Source organism: Diabrotica virgifera, chromosome 3 (assembly GCF_917563875.1).
Source record: "Diabrotica virgifera virgifera chromosome 3, PGI_DIABVI_V3a".
Taxonomy (NCBI): domain Eukaryota; kingdom Metazoa; phylum Arthropoda; class Insecta; order Coleoptera; family Chrysomelidae; genus Diabrotica; species Diabrotica virgifera.
Window position 1 is genome coordinate 134,885,654 of NC_065445.1, and position 20,756 is coordinate 134,906,409.

Below are 20,756 nucleotides of genomic sequence, written 5' to 3' on the forward strand. Positions count from 1 at the left end.
GAAATTGGTGAGTCACAAAGTTTCACAAGAAAAAAGCGAATATTTCGCGAAATGAACGTCAGATCGAAAAACTAAAAACTGCACGTTCAATATTTTTCAAAAATCTATCGAAAGATACCAAACATGACCCCTCACAGAAAGGGGTGGGGGGTAAATTTAAAATTTTAAATACAAATCCTGCAATATTTAGCAAAATAAACATCACATCGAAAAACTGCAAAATACACTTATTTAATATTTTTGAAAAATATATTGAATGGTACCAAACGCGACCCCCCACGGAGGTGGGGGTGAGGGGTTACTTTAAAATTTTAAATGGGAACCCCCATTTTTTATTGCAGATTTGGATTATCTGCATAAAAATAAGCAACTTTTATTCGAACCCTTTTTTCGAATTATGGATAGATGGCGCTATAATCGGAAAAAACAATTAATGGAAATGGAAAATTAAATTAAAAAATAGCAAGCGCCCGCTAAAATGGAAAATTTTACTTAACTTTTTTTGGTTTTAGGACCTAATAATCATAACCCAATAGGTCCCCAAAGCGCTCGAGTGACTGCACATTTAGCATACTTTGCTCCCCTACCAATTACTAATTACAGTAATTAATTTAGTAATTACTAATTACTAAAGTCTGTACTTCAGTATGGCTTAATATTTTAGGGGTTGCTCATCTCATTTTGAACGGGCATTTATAGCTCAAAAGAAAGTTGTAAGAAGTATGTATGGCGTTCCATTTTCGGATAGTTGCAAGTCACTATTTAAGAAGTCTAATAAGTATTTTAACACTACCTAGCCTTTTAATTTTCCAATTAATATTGCACATTGAGGAAAACAAGCTCAAGTTTGACAGAAATGAGGACATTCACTCACATGATACTAGAGGTAAATCAAATTTTCGACAACCTTTCTCTCTATTAGGTGTATCCCAACATGCACCTGAATATATTGGAATAAAATGTTACAATAAAATAGTCAATATATTAACTCTCAGTAATTCTTCACAATAAAGGTTTTCGCCAAACTGTGTATTCATTTTTAATGGACAACACATTCTACAGTATTGATGGATTTTTTAATTTTTAACATTTTTGCAACAATAGTTCTAAAATTTTTATTTGTAACTTTTATCTGTTTCTTATTTATTTTATTGTAATCACTGTTTTATTTTAATCATGTGTACTTTTACTATATATTGTACTCTATTGTACTAAAATTTTGACTAGTCCGATAAGATTTATACATTTTTTTTGTAAGAATTGTGTAAACTTTGTGGATGAATAAATTCTATTCTATTCTATTTATTGCTCTAAAACCGGTTGAGATATGCAAATGAAATTTGGTAGGTTTTAAGAGGTAAATAACCCTGAAAGTAAAGAGGTAGGTTTAAATAACAGTTTTAAGGTAAGAGGGAAATACACTTCCCAATGAAAAACCAAAAAACAAGTGTTTAACATTTTTCAAAAACCTATCGCATAACACCAAACACGACCCCCCACTCCATCCCATAGAGCTGGGGGTGGGAGTAACTTTAAAATATAAAACAGGAACCCCCGTTTTTTATTGCAGATTTGAGACATATTTTAGAATTGTTGATAGATGGCTCTGTAATTGGTGAAATATGATTTACTAGCGCCATCTATCAACAAATCTAAAAAATATCTCGAATAAATGTTACTTACTTTTTTATGAGGTATTCAAATCTGCAATAAAAAATGGAGGTTCCTATTTAAGATTTTAAAGTTACTCCCACCCCTCCTCCATGGGATGGAGAGGGGGTTGTGTTTAAAGTTATTCAATAGGTTTTTAAAAAATATTAAACACATGTTTTTTGGATTTTCATTTGGAAGTATTGGAAGTGTAGTTCACGAGATATTAGACCGTTTCTACAATTTACCTAGGGTATCAGGATAAATAGTTTTTTCACATTATAGCGCCATCTATCCACAATTCAAAAAAATGTCCCAGAATAAAAGTTACTTATTTTTGCATAAGTAATCCTAATCTGCAATAAAAAATGTGGGTTCCTATTTAAGATTTTAAAGTTACCCCCGCCACACCTTTGGGGAGTGGAGGGGGGTGTCGTGTTTAGTATCATTCAATAGATTTTTGAAAAATATTGAAAACACAGTTTCAGTTTTTTGATCCTATGTATATTTCACGAAATATTCGAATGTTTCGCTACTTTTGGGACACCCTATATAAACATCTTGTAAACTTTTTATAGCAAAGAAGCAAAAAAGAGGAAAAAAACTAGGAAAATGTAAATCTCCGAGATGTCGAATCGGATTTATGTCTTAGCATAGTAAAAAAAAACAATTAATAAAAAAATAATAAGAAAATAAAAAAAAAACAAATTAAAAATATAATTAAATAAAACAAAAAAAAATACAAATAAAAAATATATACAACCAAAACAGTGTATTTTTAGAGTTACAAATACAGAAAAAATTACTATGATTGAAAAAAAATTGTTTGTTTTTAAAATAACAAAATGTCGGGCTAATTGGCTCGGCCAAGGCCACCAAATTCACACGAAAAAAAACTTTTTACAGATTTTAAAATTCATTGTGGTATTAGATAATTGAAGTCTGAATTTTTTAAATGTGTTTCTTTTCTACATCTGATTGCAAATGATGAATCTAAATATTTTAAAGTCTTAGTTTTTTATTTATTCTCCTTTTTCTTTGGTATTTTTTTTTTTATTTTTATAATACATGAATGAAGATTCTGTATAATTAAAGCTGAAGTATGGTATGGTATGATTAATATTTTTATATAGTAGGCACAACATATTGGTCATGCAGACAAAATGCAGACAATTTTTTCTTACATTTTACACACAGCAACTATTAAACAGTGTCAGAACCAGCTGATCTTTAGTTATCTGGAAGGGATCTGTCAATTGAATTTGAACCGCTACTTGCACTTCTGTGTGAGTTGTGGTAGCTTGAACCAGGGTTGGCAAAAATCAAGGTTTTTTCAAAAAACCAAGAAAAACCAGGTTTTTTGGTTTAAACCAGGTTTATTTGGTTTAAACCAGGTTTATTTGATACAAAGTATTACAGGTCTATACTAAATTTAAAATAAGATGCAGTAGAATTAAACAAACCAAGACACGTTAAATGCTACTTGGAGCACTCCTGAATCAGAATTTACAATGTATATACCTTGGTTGCGTTCGGACGACCACAGCGGCTAGCTGTCAGCAGAAATCGGCTGAGAGGTATCCAGCGCTGATAGGGAAAGCTTAGTAAATCTCTCAGCGGCTGACTTCCAGCGGTGACGTCTGACAGCCACTGCTGGCTCTAGGCTATTGATTATGTACTATAGAAAGGAACTACAACGTTAACGGGGTTTTATTATTTCATATGGTCAATGAATCTCTCTATATGAAAAAACCGCGGAGTGCTACCATTTAAAGGGGTGCGTTTTTGAGAAATGGGTGAATTAGTCCCTGGGCACAGGTTACATTAGGGTGAGTTCTATGCACTTTTGGTACAAATACTTCTACATAAAAATTGTTCCTGGTTAAATTTCCTATCTAAATATAACTTTTTAAAGTCAAAGATACTTTTTTTTACAAAAATATATTCAAAAGAAAAAGCACAAAGAAACCCAAAAGAAAGAAATTTTGTTTTTTGTCCCATAACTTTTGTCCACGGGGATATAGGTATAGACATTGCTTCACAGAAAAAAAACTTACATATTTTCTCTTTAAAATGATGTTTGGTAGAGGTCATTGGGATTTACAGTTTTCGAAATATGATTTTTCAAAGTTCGCCGTTCACAGCAATTTTGGGCAATTTTCCTTGTTATTTCGCAAATATTGTTCTGTAACTTTTTTTCTACGTAACTTTAGGTATATGCAATGGTACATATAAGAGGAATAGAAATCAATTACCTTTAAAATGGTCTACTGTATAATGTTGTACGACTTCTTTTAAAGAGGTTATCTTTTTCAAGACTTTTAGCGAGTTTTTATATTTTTGACGATTATTTTTTAAATTTCCCATTATAACTTTTTTTTTCTACATTTAGGTATATATTATATAATAAAAAGAAAGCTTAATCTGTTTACTTTAAAATGGTGTATGTATTATAAAAATTCTAGGGTTATTTTTGAATAAGATATGCTTTTTCAAATTGTAATAAGTACTTGCAAACGATTTTTGATTTTAGGATTATTTTTTGAATTCCTCATTATAACTTTTTTATGTGATTGTGTGTTATGATTGAATCTTATTTTTTATAGGTAAGACTTTGGATCCACTTGACTCGGTCGGGAAAACTTGAAAATAAGGATTAATTCCAATATTTACTGTCAAAGCTCCTGCACCACAAGCTTTGCTTGAAAAAATAGCATGTAAATGTACCAAAGGATGTACAAAAAACTGCGGTTGTAGGAAGATAGGAATTAGTTGTTCAATATTCTGCAAAGGGTGCATGTGCATGGGTACTAATTGTGGGAACTCTAAGATAACTGAGGTGTCAGAGGAAGATATTGAAGCTAATGCTAACGAAGAGATGGACTTTGATTTTGAAAATTTTTTAAATGTCAACTTTTAAATAATTTTAACTAAAGTGATGTTTTTTAAGACTAATGTTTATGTAATTTTTGTAAAAGAAATAATTTTAAATAATACAGGTAAAAAAATATCAAAGAATCACTCGGTTTCCATTATGTATTTAAATATAGATGATACACCATTTTAAAGAATAGAAAGTAAGCCCTCTTTGTTGCGCAATATATAGATAGTATATTCATGTACAAGAAAAAAAAAGTTATAATGAGACATTTCAAAAATAATCGTAAAAAATGTAAAAAATAATATTTTTTTTATATTAGGTATTACATAATATATAATATATTATATAATAATTTTGTTTTATTTTTATATTATATTATAAAAAAATCGTTAAAAGTATAAAACCTTGAAAAACCATAATCTCTTTAAAAAAAGTCGTACAACGTTATACAGTAGACCATTTTAAAGGTAATTGATTTCTATTCCTATTACGTGTACCATCGCATATACCTAAAGTTACGTAGAAAAAAGTTACAGAACAATATTTGCGAAATAACAAGGAAAATTGCCCAAAGTTGCTGTGAGTGGCGAACTTTGAAAAATCATATTTCGAAAACTGTAAATCATAATGACCTATACCAAACATCATTTTAAAGAGAAAATCTGTAAGTTTTTTTTCTGTGAAGCAATGTCTATACCTATATCTCCGTGGACAAAAGTTATGGGGCAAAAAACAAAATTTCTTTCTTTTGGGTTTCTTTGTGCTTTTTCTTTTGAATATATTTTTGTAAAAAAAAGTATCTTTGACTTTAAAAAGTTATATTTAGATAGGAAATTTAACCAGGAACAATTTTTATGTAGACGTATTTGTACCAAAAGTGCATAGAACTCACCCTAATGTAACCTGTGCCCAGGGACTAATTCACCCATTTCTCAAAAACGCACCCCTTTAAATGGTAGCACTCCGCGGTTTTTTCATATATAGATGTCCATTGACCATATCAAATAATAAAACCCCGTTAACGTTGTAGTTCCTTTTAGCTATCTTATTTTGAATATAATCAATAGCCTACTCAGCTGTCCAGCCGCTTTGGTCGTCTGAACGCACCCATTGTAAATCCCAAATCATGATTTCCAAAGTTTATACATTGTAAATTATGATTCGGGAGTGCTCCTAGTAGCATTTAACGTGTTGGTTTGTTTATTTCCACTGCATCTTGAATGTAAATTTAGTATAAATACTTTAAAAATGAATAAATTACTTTATTAACATAATAGTAATAAACAATGAAAAAATTATTAAGGCAACTTTTATTTTTATTTACACACACAAAAAATTAATATAAAAAAAAAACATCATGTAATAATATTCAAATAACTAAGTTCGAAAGTACAAAAATAGAATTATTTATCTTTAGTTTCTTCATTTGCCACAAATGTATTAAAAACTTAAAAAAACACCAGTTTTTTTCTGGTTCTTTTCTTAAAAAAGCCAGTTCTTTTAAACCAGTTGGTTTAAACCTTGGTTTAAACCATATTCAAGCATATTGGTTTAAATCTGCCAACCCTGGCTTGAACTCATGGTATACCAAATTATAACATAATTAAGTACATTTTACCTCTGGTCATGTTATCATAGGCTTGTCGAAAATCTACAAAGATTTGCTAGATATCTATATTGTGCTCCCAGGCTTTAGCTAATATTTGTTCAACATTGAATAGCTGGTGAATAGTAGACCATCCTAGTCTGAATCTGACCTGATATTCTCATATAATTTGCTCTGTGAAATGACTTCTGTTTATGATTCACGTTATAGCTCAAACAGATTAAGGATAATATGTCTGTATAGTTTTTGTAGGTGAGTTTGTCTCCCTTTTTGTTGATTGGGCATATAATTGCTTTTCTCCAGTCTTCTCGAATTTCTTCTGTATTCCACACATCTGTATTAGTTTATAAAATCTATCTATCAGTGTGCATCCTCCAATTTTGAGAATTTTAGTTGGTACTCATGTTGTCAATACCTGGGGCTTTATTATTTTTCAGTGCTTTAATGGTATTCATTATTTCCTGTCTTGTGGATGGGTGTGTTAAAAATAACATGCATAAATTAGATTAAACTAGTAAAACGTAGAAAAAACTCATTAGATATTAATTAGTTTTTGCATAGTACCAACTGCAACTAAATATAACTAAGATATACAATGGAAAACAATGAAGTAAAAATACTCTATTACACAGATGACACAATAGTGAAAGCCCAAGATGAAGATCGTCTACAAAGAGTAGTCCTCAGATTTAACATAAGAGCAAAAGAATACAATATGACAACTTCATCTCACAAAAATAAAACAATAGTACAGTAAAACCTCGATAGAACGGACCTCTATTTAACGGACTTCGGATATAACAGACAAAAAATCCGGTATATGTAAAAAAAATTGTTGTATATTTTTGCCAAAAAATACATCACTTATTGAACCAATAGATAAGTGAATAATTTTGGCAACCATACGACTATATCACAGAAACTTTTTAGATGAAGTAATGGTTGTATTGCATGATGAAGATAATGCAGACCTACCATACAAGAGGGCAGCATACCTTGGAAAACTTAAAGCGTTACAATTTAAAATCAACAATTGTGAGGTGTTAGGTTTGCTACGGCATGGAAAGAGGTGAAAGAGCAAATATGAAAAAATAATTGGAAGAATTTGTTTTTCGGCCAAGATATGGTCAAGACATAGATTTAGAAGGGTTAAAAATGCCTGATTTCTGTAGGGCAATACAGATGAGAATTAGCTAAGGAAGATGTACAGTGGCTACAAGTAGATGAAGGTGACCCTGGGTATAATATCGTCACTGAAAGTGAAATAGTAGATGAAGTTACGAACCTAAAAAATGAAGATGAATGGAAGTGAAGATAGCAAAGAAGACAAAACATCACTGATAAAATGAAGTTATCAGAGGTAAGATCGCATCTCGACGATCTAATACATAACATTAATTGCTTATTCGTTCGATAACGAAGTTCAACTGTATTATACACATCTTCATACTTTTAGAGAGTTGATTATAAAAAAACAGCAACCTTCAAAAGTGTAAACAAAACTTGATTCCTTTTTCAAAACAGGATTACCAACAGCAAGAGCGTCGATATCAAACAGCAACGTCACTTCACGATGAAGACAATTAAACACAATTTTGTATTGTGTTTGGTCTTTTTTTATTTTTATCTGTAGTCTATCTTTATGACCGAGAGAGTAAATTATGTTATAAAATTATAGTTAAAATTATGCTATAATAAATAATAATAATATGCTTATATAATGCTTCTGGAGGTTCATAAATTCTAAAAGGAACAATAATAGCATTCCGAACACTTTAAACCATAATGGCCAAACCAGTTCCGATGGTCCTACCATAGCCAAGATGTTTGCTCAGTACTTTCCTGCAGTATATAGTGAGGACGAATGTCCTATTCCAAATAGTTCAAGGGCTAACACTAGTTTCAACATTGCTAGTTGTGACTTATCTATTTCAGAGGTATATACCAAATTAACTCGATTCTCGGGCAGATATAGCAATAAAACAATTGTGTTATACAAAAGTGCAATATAACTATAAATCAATATATGTAGGTACATAAATAAACAACCTAATTAGGTAACTAATTATACAGTGAAAAAATCGGAAAAAAGTAATACCAACAATAAGGAATTAAATTCTTGTGTAAAGTGATAAAAACAAAGCAGGTTTTACAGTAAGTGGAAACAAAACAATATTATTGTTAATGGTGTATTTCTACAGGAAAATAAAGCATATTAATAAACAGAATCAGCTGTAAGTAGAAAACTTTATTAAAATATAATTAATTTTATTATAAACAGATAACCAGAGACGAATTTTGATTTTTACCTAGGAATAAAAGTGCTGGAAAATTGGTAACGGCCAGCGCGGGTGCGGGTGGGAATTTGAACTGGTAGTAGAGTTCTCCACGAAACTTCACCCGTGACGCATTGACTAATAACTCTAGCATGAAAAATAACTAGGAATTAAGAACAATGAGTTCAGATAGCGAATTAGCTGATGAAATGAAAAGGAGAAGGGAAGAGGAGGAACATCCCAGCAAAAAATCAAAAATAACAGCTAGAACATCACAAAAAACAGATGAAGAAAACATAAGTGGAATGGAACAAATGATGAAAATGATGAGGGAATTAGCAATGGATATAAAAGACATAAAAAAAGAACAATATAGATCTGGAGACGAAATCACACAACTAAAGAATGAAATTAAAGAACTGAAAGATCAACAAAGCGGCTACAAAGATGAAATAAAAAAGCTGCGAGAAACAAACGAAAAAGCTATAAAACAAATAGGTCAATTAGAAGAAGAAATTAGTATAGCAAATGAAAAAATAGAGAAATTAGAAAGAGAAAGAAAGAGAAAAAATGTAATAATACAGGGAATAAAAATTGATACAAATGATCAGAAACTTTTACGAGGGGCTATGGAGAATTTTATGGAAAAAGAGCTACAAGTTTCAGTAGATGTAAATGGAGCAAGAAAAATAGGAGAAAATACTGTCATAGTGGAACTTAACAGCGTGAAAAACAAAATAGAAGTAATGAAAAATAAAAGTAAATTAAAAACCAAAAAGGACGAAAGAATCTATATTAATGATGATATGTCAAAAGAAGAAAGAATTATCCAGAAAGAAATTAGAAGCAAGGCTATGGTAGAGAGACATAATGGAAAAAATGTAAAAATAGGATACCAGAAGCTAATCATTAATGGTGATATATGGACATGGAATAACAGCCAACAACAACTCATAAAAGAGAAAAATATACAACCAAAAAACTAGCAATACAACTAAAGCAGACCGAAATAACGGAGATGACACGGCAAAGTACAGGTACCCGAAATAGACAAAATGTACAGATTATTAATGAAAAGAAGCCCATAAACGAACATAGGAACATGGAATGTAAGAGGAACATACGAAGAAGGAAAACTGAAACACCTAGTAGATGAATGCAAAAAATATAAATTCGAAATAGTAGCACTACAAGAAACGAAACAACTAGGCCAAAACTCAATGGAAATAAATGACTATTTATTTTTCAATAGCGGAGGCGAAAATAGAATGTTAGGCACAGGATTTGTAGTAAACAAAAAGCTGAAAGATCTAATCATTGACTTTAAACCAATTTTAGAGAGAATATGCATACTAAGAATAAGAGGAAAATACCAAAAAATAACATTTATAAACATACATGCACCGACTAAAGAGAAAAACATAGAGATAAAGGAAGACTTCTACAGTCAAATAGATACAGTATTCGAAAATATTCCCAAATACGATATAAAAATAGTACTAGGTGATGCTAATGCCACAATAGGAAAAGAAGAAAAATACACTCCCACCATAGGAAAATATAGTCTGCATGAAACAACGAATGAAAATGGTCATCTCTTAATAGATTTTGCAAAAGAAAGAAACATGATCGTTATGAGCACGTACTTTCAACACAAACATGGAGATCACCAGATGGGAAAACCATAAATCAAATAGATCATGTGCTCATCGAAAAAGACATGGAAAAATGTATAAAGAACATAAGAACATATAGAGGACCAGATGCAGACACAGATCACTTTATAGTCGGAATACAACTTAAACAAGTTATACCAGTTCTTAAAAAAGGTACAAAGTAACTAAACCTATTAGACTACTGTCAGAAGAAGAACAAAGTAAATATGAAAGACTAGTAGAGAACTGGAAAATATTGTAGAAAATGGAAACATCGAACAAAAATGGACGCAAATAAAAGTATGTATGACCAAAGCAGCGCAAGCCAGTAATAGAAATATAAAAGATGGATTCAAAGAATGGTTTGATGAAGAATGTAAAATAGAACTGGATGAAAGAAATAAGTTAAGACTCAAAATGATGCAAGTGAAAACACCAGAGATGGAGATAAAATACAACGAACAAAGAAAACGAACTAAAAGAATCATAAGAGCAAAGAAAAGAAAGTACAACGAAGATAAATTGAAATGCATAGAAGAAAACTATAAAAATGGAGAAGTCAGAAACTTATATCAAGGAGTAAAAAATGAGAAAAGGGGGTTCCAAAGAACACATGTACACTACAAAAGCAAAAATGGAAGGAATTTAATAAGCGACGAAGAAATACTGAACAGATGGAGAGAATACTTCAAAGGGCTTCTAAATGAAATTCCCACAACAGAATATGCAGAAGAAGAAGAAGAAGAACCGAATGAAAATATTGATCAAGAAGAAATACAGGAAAGACCGCCTAATGAAAAAGAAATAAAAGAAATAATAGAGAAACTAAAGAAAAACAAGAGCCCAGGTAAGGATGACGTAACAGCTGAAATGTTTAAATATGGAGGACCAGTACTAATTAAGCATTTGGAAAAGCTGATAAAAGAAATTTGGGAACAAGAACACTTACCAAAAGAATGGACTGAAGCCACACTGTGTCCAATTCACAAAAAAGGCGACAAAAGTTTATGCCATAATTACAGGGAGGGGAATAGCCCTACTAAACGTTGCATATAAAATACTTGCAGTATATATAATGTAACGGACAAAGAAATCACTTCATGTGATGACGTGCTGGACCGAACACCAGGATTATCCAAGGACCTCGTTGCTCAGAGTCGGGAGCGTAAAAATGGGGGGGTTCGAATTCAGATCTTAAAATAGGGTAGCTGGGAGATTGAGATGAGGCTAAGACAAGACAAACGATACGGAATACATAAGACTAGAAGTTGGGCGCCGTTTAAATTTTTACCACTAAATTTATAAAGGAAATACATAAATATAAAAATAACATACCTGTAAAAAAATACACAAAAAAATATACACATAAAAATAAGGAACTTATACTGGACTTCATAAAAAATAGTAAATCTCAAAAAAACTTTATTTACGATACTAAATAGTTTTAATATATATTATAATATATTACATGTCCCTACTCTTGACGGTGTTTACAGAATATCATGCATTATGTATACTATCCTATTAATGGGACCGTGGTCTCTAATTGTACTAACTGATCAAACGCAATATTTAAGAAACTTTAAAAAAATGAAAGATAATGTCTAAATAAGCTAAATTTTATGAATGAAGTTAATTAGACCATTGTCCACTGTGAAACCAATAAAAAGCTTTTCATGTTTCGTTTTACTCTACAATAACCTATTATTTATATATTTACAAAAAATACACAAAAAAATGTTTTAAATAAAAAAATTGTCCGTTAATAGTTCACAATGGAACTATATTTGCAAAAATAAAGAAAGTTCTTTAATCACGTAAAGGAATCTCCTAACACTCAATAGGTCATTGGCACGATTTCAGATCAAACAACTCAAAGTGCCTCATCTGTTTATTTAGATGGCACGCGACACAAAATAAATTACTGACTGACCTTAAGCGTCGTTTAAACACAACGATAAGTCACAGCAACTAGTTGTGATGACAAGTTGAAACACTGTTTAGACGCTGCGATTCAATGCGATACCACCTTCAACCCAACTCCAACTTTGATAAGTTGTGCGATGCACCGTTTACACACAATGATAAGTTGCAACAACTCGATTGACCTTGATAAGTTGTTTGATTTATCGCTGTGTTTAAACGACCCTTTATGTTTGAAGGGTGGATGGCTAGTCGTCTTGCGGCGACTTTAAAGATGAACAATGAATAGCCGGTATCCAGCCTGCTGGGGGTTGCTGTTGTCGAAAAATGGTCAAGATTGGAATATATCCCTCGGACTCTTTAAGATAAAAAAAAAGGATTTCTTTAATATCATTGAATTGACTTAGGAAATTTAAAAAAACTTACCACGTGTAATATTACGTGAGATTTTAGCACGAACACAAAGAACTTTAACTGAAGCGTCGAAGCGTCCTGACTTCGGACGAAACCAAAAAACTAATGAGCCACTAACAGCTCAAAAACTATACACACAATGACAAGAATTCACGGATTTTTTGCTTAAATAGGGCTGATGGCTTGTATGACGCGAGATTGTTAACGGTCGTCAAAAACACACAAAAAAGGCCCTTATTAGCATCGTAGCAGTGTCTCAGAACTCTAATTCTAAATGAGTTATGACTGTTTCAGGAGATTAAGTGTTAATGATTTTGTCCATTCTTAGATAGCCACGTTGAGTGTGAAAACAGATGGTTATGGGGAATATGGCATTCGAACACACATGTAGGTACAGCACCGGCATAAACAAGCTATTTGACGAAATGAGTTAGATTTTACACGCGGAAAATTAAACCGTTATACTGCCCGTCCGCACGATTCAAACCTGGTGCAGCACCAGTGTTTGCAATCGGAGTCTGCAGCAAACACCATAATCAAAAGGCCTGATGACCAAGCAGCAGCCTAGCCTTGTTGGACCCACTGTAATTAATCTGGTTCTCGAAATACTTCAGCGCCAGTGACAAGGTCGAAGAAAAAGCAAAAAGTGAAGAAAAGGACATTAGTACGAGAAATACCAGACAAATAAACTTTCTTTTGATATAATTCAAATGCAAATCAAACAGAAATATTAAAAACTATATGTACAAAAACTATTCTAACTCTTAATAACTATGATAGCAAAAAGCAAAAACTCGAAAGCCACGTTAGCTCGTAAGAATAACGACTAGTAGCAGATTTTCACAAGAGTGGCGCAAGCCAAACCAAAAATGGTTATCTCTAAAATAATCTAAACACAAAAACTAACCATTCAACTCGAGCAATATTCGCAAAAATAAACTCATTGCAAAAACAAGTTATAGTGCGTCCACTAATAACACCGAGGGTCGAGTTCTAATAAGTTTACTACATGTAAAGTTGCCGCGAAGTCTTTCATACCGGACTTGGAGGACGAAACATGCACTAGTCATAGCTAGTGGGATGTTTACTCGATTCTACTTTGTCAAGTCATGGCAAAGCATTTCACAATCAAATATTCGCTAAAGATATTATGTGTACAAAAACTAAAAAAGGTTACTACTTCCGACGAAATTACTTGTACTGGAATAGCCTAAACAAAAACGAAAAAAACACGAGTAACTTTCGAAACCTCCAAAGCACCATTACCATCTCGTTAACTGCAGCGAACCAAAAGAGACTGAGAAGTGAGTAAGGAGGCCAAGGGAGTTCTCAACAAATGCATTGTTGTCAAAAAAATTGAAATAAGTGACCAAAAGAATATTTGGATAGTTGTCAAAATCTACATATCGTTAGGACATTGATAGCTTACGCGTAATCAGACGCCTGCCGTGCAGGTGTATTTTCAGTGAGAGTCGAAGTCGGTAAAGGGTCGAAGTCGGGAAATGTCGCGATTGGTAGGGGTTTAGGTCCTAGGTAGATATGACAACTAGTCGCAAGAAAGTTACATCGTAGTACGGTGAAATTTTTAACGACAAGCGGATTAATACTTTGTGATGACCACAAGAGTGGAGTTATCCTGCAAATGCCATCTCAGCGAGTAACTAGCGGAAATCCTCACAAGTCATTCCTAACTTTTCTCCGTGCCTAGTATCTAGCAGGAAACTTCACTCCGTATTAAACCAACACAAGAATATTAAACCACTATCCTAATTCATGGCCATATTCCAAGTTATGGACATAGAATAGATTGTTACTCGATGGGGATCTATTTTCTAGTGTGAACAAAAGTTCCGTAGAGATGGATGTTATGCAAAAAAAATAGAATAAATGTTGCAAGGTTATTCCAACTCTGTGATAGAAAGCTCGTCATCCTCTTCTTCAGAGTAAAACGGCTTAAGATCCTTAATGTGCCAATTTCCTGCACTAGAACCATCCAGGTTCTTAATCGTATACACTAAGGGGGACAGCTTTTTGATTACTGTGCCTTGAACATATTTAGGGGCTAACTTAGACATAAAGCGTTTTGGAGCGCTCGACAGAACCATATTGCGTCTCCAAATTTTATCACCAACGTTGAACTGCATATCTCTTTTGCGTAAGTTATAATGTTTAGCATTTCGTTTATATGCCTTATCTAGGTTTAGCTTAACTTCCTTAAACACTTTATCTAAACCTCTAACTTCAGAGACATACTTCTCTCTATCGGCAGAAGAGAATTCTATGTCCTTTACATCGCCTGGAGATTGATTATAATAGTTACCAGAAAGAGGGACAAAACGGGCGAAGTTCAGGAATGCTGGGGAATGGTGAGTTACTTCATGTTTCGCGGTATTGATTGCCTGCCTGATCTTATAAATTTCTCTGTCCCAGTCGGAATGGTCCTTAATATAGCTACGAATAGCAGTGCCGATAGTACGATTGCTGCGTTCGACGAAATTACATTGTGGGGAATAGACCGCGTTAAACCAAATTTTTTGGACATCGTAGTTGGAACAGAGCTTTTTAAGCACAGAACTATTTAGATTGGAGGCATTGTCGCAAATGATATGCTGTGGAACACCAAACATCAGGAAAACTTGATTCTCGAGAAAGTTAGCTATATTGATGGCTGTGGCTTTACGAAGGGGTTGTAACAAAGTGTACTTCGAAAACCAATCAGAGACGACTAGCAACCAACAATACCCATGTTTACTGCGTGTAAGGGGTCCTATTAGGTCAACAGCTATTATTTGCCATGGGAAATCGGCCTGTTTTTGTTTGCCCATTTGGCCCATTTGGGGAGTATTTGGGGATTTCTGCGCCCCGCAAACCTCGCAAGAGCGAACGAACTTGAGAACATCACGTCTCATTTTAGGCCAATAGAATTTTTCTTTAATTCTCGACAAAGTCTTAAAAAAGCCTAAATGTCCGCAAACCGGCGGTTCGTGACATGAACGTAGAACATCTAATTTTTGCGGTGACGGGACTAAAGTTTTCCATTCTATTTCATTAGATTGGAATGGCAGACAAGACGGGACAAATTTGAAAACAGTATCGTTTTCTACCTTCCATTGAGGAAATTTGTCGGGATTTTCTAAGATCTTTGTACGTAAATTGTCGTACCACGGATCTATTCTATCGATATCGACATCGATATAAGCTATATTCGGGGATTCAGAGACTTCAGAATTTGACTTCTCGTTGTGAATTCTACTTAAAGCGTCGGGAACCTTATGAGAAGACCCTTTTCTGTGAACTAAGGTAAAATTGTGCTGTTTAAGGCGCATAGCCCAACGACATAGACGGCCCGAGGGGTTTTTTAGCGTAGTAAGCCAAAGAAGGGAATAATGATCTGTTATTACGGTAAACTTAGTACCTTCTACATAGGGGCGAAACTTTTCTACTGCGAAAATAACGGCTAAGCACTCACGTTCCGTAACGGAATAATTGCGTTCACTTCTGGTAAGTGAGCGACTGGCATACGAGATGACTTGCTCCCCTGATTCAAACTCCTGAGTAAGAACAGCACCCAGGCCAGTGTTACTAGCATCGCATTGTATTGAAAAGGGCTTTTTAAAGTCGGGTTGGATAAGAATAGGCGCTGAAACTAGCGCTTCCTTAATCGCAATAAAGGAATCTTCAGCTTTCTGGTTCCAATTAATGGCTTGCTTTTTGCCTTTTCCTTTGAGGAGGTCATTGATTGGAGATATAAGAGACGAGAAGTTTTTGACAAAGCGACGATACCATGAACAGAGTCCGACAAACCGTTTAATCTCAGTGGTGGTGGTAGGTCTGGGATAGTTTATCATGGCCGATATTTTATCGGGGTCTGAGCGTAGAGAGTTGTCTCCAACGATATAACCTAGAAACTTGAGCGAGGTTTTGAAGAACTGACACTTACTAACATTGATTGTTAAATTTGCCTCTTTTAATTTTTCCTTGACTCTACTTAATAGGGAAATATGTTCCTCGAAGGTAGGCGAACATACAATAATATCATCCAGATAGCAAAATATGTATGGTTCAAATTCTGGGCCAAAAATCGCATCCACTAGACGTTGTTGAGTCTGTGCAGAATTGCAGAGACCAAAAGGCATAACCGTGAATTGAAACGATCCACGACCTATAACGCCAAAAGCCGTTTTTTCTCTAGACGAAGCGTCCAACGGGATTTGCCAAAAAGCCTTCTTTAGATCTATAGAAGAAATATACTTTGCTCCACGGAGAAGAGAAAGAATTCGGTCAATGTTGGGCAAGGGGTAGGAATCGTGACGGGTGATCTCATTAAGTGGACGACCATCAAAACAAAATCGGAATTCGCCATTTTTCTTCTTCACTAACAGGACTTGCGAACACCACGGCGAATTAGAAGGTTCGACGACTCCTAGCTTTAACATTTCATCTAACTCCTTGTTAAGAATATCTGACATATAGGGGGACAAAGGGTAGGGACGTCTCTTAAATGGTTTTGAATCTCCTGTATCAATGGTTAACTGAATCTTATTAGTCCTACCTATGTTTTCAGCGCTACTAACTACATCGAATTCTTTAATGATTTTTTCGGCAATAGAACGAGAAGGGGGGTTTAAGGACTCAATTGAACAGAGATACTTAAATGGATCTGAACCAGATAAATCTAAACCTTTGTTTGACTCATTAGTGTCCCATTGATTGTTTTTAAAATCGATTACCAACGAAAATTTATTAGCAAAGTTGCTACCTAAGATAAACGAGTATGACAACGAAGGCACTATAAGACATTTAATTACTTTACACACATTATTTGCAACAATGGGCAGGTCCACTACGCCGATTACTGACTTAGTAGAGCCATCTGCCAGAATCACGCTTTTATCTGATAATTTGCTAATTTTAACATCATTTAATTGTAAGAATTCAAGCCCTTCTTTACCCGCCACCGTTGTGGAGCAGCCGGTGTCTAATAACAGAACAAAGTCGCGTGAAAAGATATTTACAGTGAGATATGGCCTATTATCTATTTTGCCTAAGGGTTTCGAAATGGCTAATGACGACACGTGTCTCGGATTAGGGGTACTACTATAAAAACTCTTAACTATTTCTAAGTATCTATTCCAATCTTGGGATTGTTTACTATACACTACGGAATTTCTGTTATGACAGGTGTTGGATTTTATATAAGAAAGTGGAACGGATTTACCAACACGAAATGTTCCTGCAATTAGTTTTTTTTGCAAATCGGACACTTGGGAGCAATCACATTTTCTAAGCCACAACGGAAACAAAATACACGGCGGTCTTTATTGCACAAGCTATGCCGATGGCCTTCCTCGTGGCAATTCCAACAGGTAAGCACTCTAGATTGGTTTACCTGGGGAGGTGGAATATTGGGCTTATTTTGGGGGGATTTTCTTTTAGGAGTCACATTTTTCTCGCTGACAACGGAAATATGTGGATTATCTTTCCTTGTAGATATTGATGGGACATTATTCTCGAGCTTTTTTATGATAAGCGCTAACTCTCCTAGAGTGTTAGTATCCTGCAGCGCTATCATCGGGACATACTCGGGCAGTATGTTTTGACGCATGTATTTTACAAGTGTCTGCTCTAATGGGCGGAAAGGAAGACGTTTGGCAAGCGTTAAGATCTGAGCCTGATAGAGAATGAACGACTCACTTCTCTTTTGCTTTCTATTCTTAATTTGCTGCCAAAGCTCTTCTTCGTAATCATGTGGCAGGAAGGTAGCTTTAATTAAATTTATTAATTGAGACCAACTGGAAAGAGAATCTCGGACACTGCGAAACCAAGTAACTGCACTACCAGAAAATAATTCTATAGCAGACCTAAACAGAACGTCATCGTCGACTTTGCGAGACTCCGCAATATCCTGAACCTTTTCAAGGAATGTAAACACGGATTTAGGATCACCGGAGAATTTAATATTCCAATCGGAGAGGTTGATTGGAGTTGTTACCTGAACTATAGGAGGGGCAAAACTAGAAACAGAGGCAGAAGTAGTATCTACACTCCTGACTTCGTTATTATCGTTGGGAATAATTTTTTCGTCTAACTGGCTTTCCAGTAGAAGACAGGTGGCTGATATTTCGTCCTTAAATTCTACTTGATCTTCTATTGTGATGTCTATTGGCATTCGGCCAATTCTTAGTGACACATGTGTACTAAGGGCTTTAGCTCTTCTGTATGTCGAGTCATTTACATTTCCTTCAAATTGCTCGACTATCTGGGTAATATCAGCTATAGTTCTCTCTATTTCTGTTTTTTCTTCTGCAAAATTTAGCGGATTATTTTCCAAATCAATTGGTGATCCTTTTTGTATGAGCTTTTTTAACATGCTCTTTTTGTCACTGCATTGTCTTCGTGATTTTGTACCACGAATTTTAAGTTCGTACTCTACTTCTTCCTTCTTTAGGTACGCTACAATGGATTTATCCATTTTGCGTGACTGGATTTGACGATACCTTGATCGAGTAAATGCGGGAGAAAATTAGGTATTATGAAACAAGCCTCAACTCTCTGACAAAAGGACAATTAGAAAAGATGGTTAAGGAAAAGCCCAGAGCGTTGGTGCGCCATAAGTGTAACGGACAAAGAAATCACTTCATGTGATGACGTGCTGGACCGAACACCAGGATTATCCAAGGACCTCGTTGCTCAGAGTCGGGAGCGTAAAAATGGGGGGGTTCGAATTCAGATCTTAAAATAGGGTAGCTGGGAGATTGAGATGAGGCTAAGACAAGACAAACGATACGGAATACATAAGACTAGAAGTTGGGCGCCGTTTAAATTTTTACCACTAAATTTATAAAGGAAATACATAAATATAAAAATAACATACCTGTAAAAAAATACACAAAAAAATATACACATAAAAATAAGGAACTTATACTGGACTTCATAAAAAATAGTAAATCTCAAAAAAACTTTATTTACGATACTAAATAGTTTTAATATATATTATAATATATTACATGTCCCTACTCTTGACGGTGTTTACAGAATATCATGCATTATGTATACTATCCTATTAATGGGACCGTGGTCTCTAATTGTACTAACTGATCAAACGCAATATTTAAGAAACTTTAAAAAAATGAAAGATAATGTCTAAATAAGCTAAATTTTATGAATGAAGTTAATTAGACCATTGTCCACTGTGAAACCAATAAAAAGCTTTTCATGTTTCGTTTTACTCTACAATAACCTATTATTTATATATTTACAAAAAATACACAAAAAAATGTTTTAAATAAAAAAATTGTCCGTTAATAGTTCACAATGGAACTATATTTGCAAAAATAAAGAAAGTTCTTTAATCACGTAAAGGAATCTCCTAACACTCAATAGGTCATTGGCACGATTTCAGATCAAACAACTCAAAGTGCCTCATCTGTTTATTTAGATGGCACGCGACACAAAATAAATTACTGACTGACCTTATGTTTGAAGGGTGGATGGCTAGTCGTCTTGCGGCGACTTTAAAGATGAACAATGAATAGCCGGTATCCAGCCTGCTGGGGGTTGCTGTTGTCGAAAAATGGTCAAGATTGGAATATATCCCTCGGACTCTTTAAGATAAAAAAAAAGGATTTCTTTAATATCATTGAATTGACTTAGGAAATTTAAAAAAACTTACCACGTGTAATATTACGTGAGATTTTAGCACGAACACAAAGAACTTTAACTGAAGCGTCGAAGCGTCCTGACTTCGGACGAAACCAAAAAACTAATGAGCCACTAACAGCTCAAAAACTATACACACAATGACAAGAATTCACGGATTTTTTGCTTAAATAGGGCTGATGGCTTGTATGACGCGAGATTGTTAACGGTCGTCAAAAACACACAAAAAAGGCCCTTATTAGCATCGTAGCAGTGTCTCAGAACTCTAATTCTAAATGAGTTATGACTGTTTCAGGAGATTAAGTGTTAATGATTTTGTCCATTCTTAGATAGCCACGTTGAGTGTGAAAACAGATGGTTATGGGGAATATGGCATTCGAACACACATGTAGGTACAGCACCGGCATAAACAAGCTATTTGACGAAATGAGTTAGATTTTACACGCGGAAAATTAAACCGTTATAATAAAAGACAAGATAACACAAAAGATATATAATGACATAGGAGAATATCAATGTGGATTCAGAAGAGGACGCAGCACGGTGGATCAAATTTTCCTGCTGGGTGAAATACAAGCGGAAAGCTACGAATACGGGAAATCTACAATGGCCCTATTCATTGACTTTAAACAAGCTTTTGGCAGAGTTAAACGGAAAGAAATATACAAAGCACTATGCGAAATTGGAATTAG

The 20,756-nt window shown here is 34.1% G+C and overlaps 2 protein-coding genes across 3 annotated transcripts in view; both read right to left on the reverse strand.

Moving 5' to 3' along the window:
- LOC114327490 (E3 ubiquitin-protein ligase RNF185) overlaps positions 1 to 20,756 on the reverse strand; it is a 64,041-nt gene that overhangs the window by 36,503 nt on the left and 6,782 nt on the right. The gene's annotated exons all lie outside the window — the stretch shown is intronic.
- On the reverse strand, positions 11,478 to 20,521 carry LOC126882085 (uncharacterized). 2 transcript variants are annotated; one of them, XR_007697121.1, is made up of 2 exons: positions 20,078 to 20,521; positions 11,478 to 12,349 (listed from the first exon to the last, which is right to left on the reverse strand). XR_007697121.1 is itself a non-coding variant. In XM_050646920.1 (2 exons), exon 2 carries the CDS (start codon positions 18,875 to 18,877, stop codon positions 17,645 to 17,647), a length of 1,233 nt encoding a protein of 410 aa, XP_050502877.1. In that variant the 5' UTR covers positions 18,878 to 20,009; positions 20,078 to 20,521; the 3' UTR covers positions 16,741 to 17,644. The 2 variants fall into 2 exon arrangements, 1 of the variants encoding a protein (XP_050502877.1); XM_050646920.1 differs by lacking the exon at positions 11,478 to 12,349 and adding an exon at positions 16,741 to 20,009.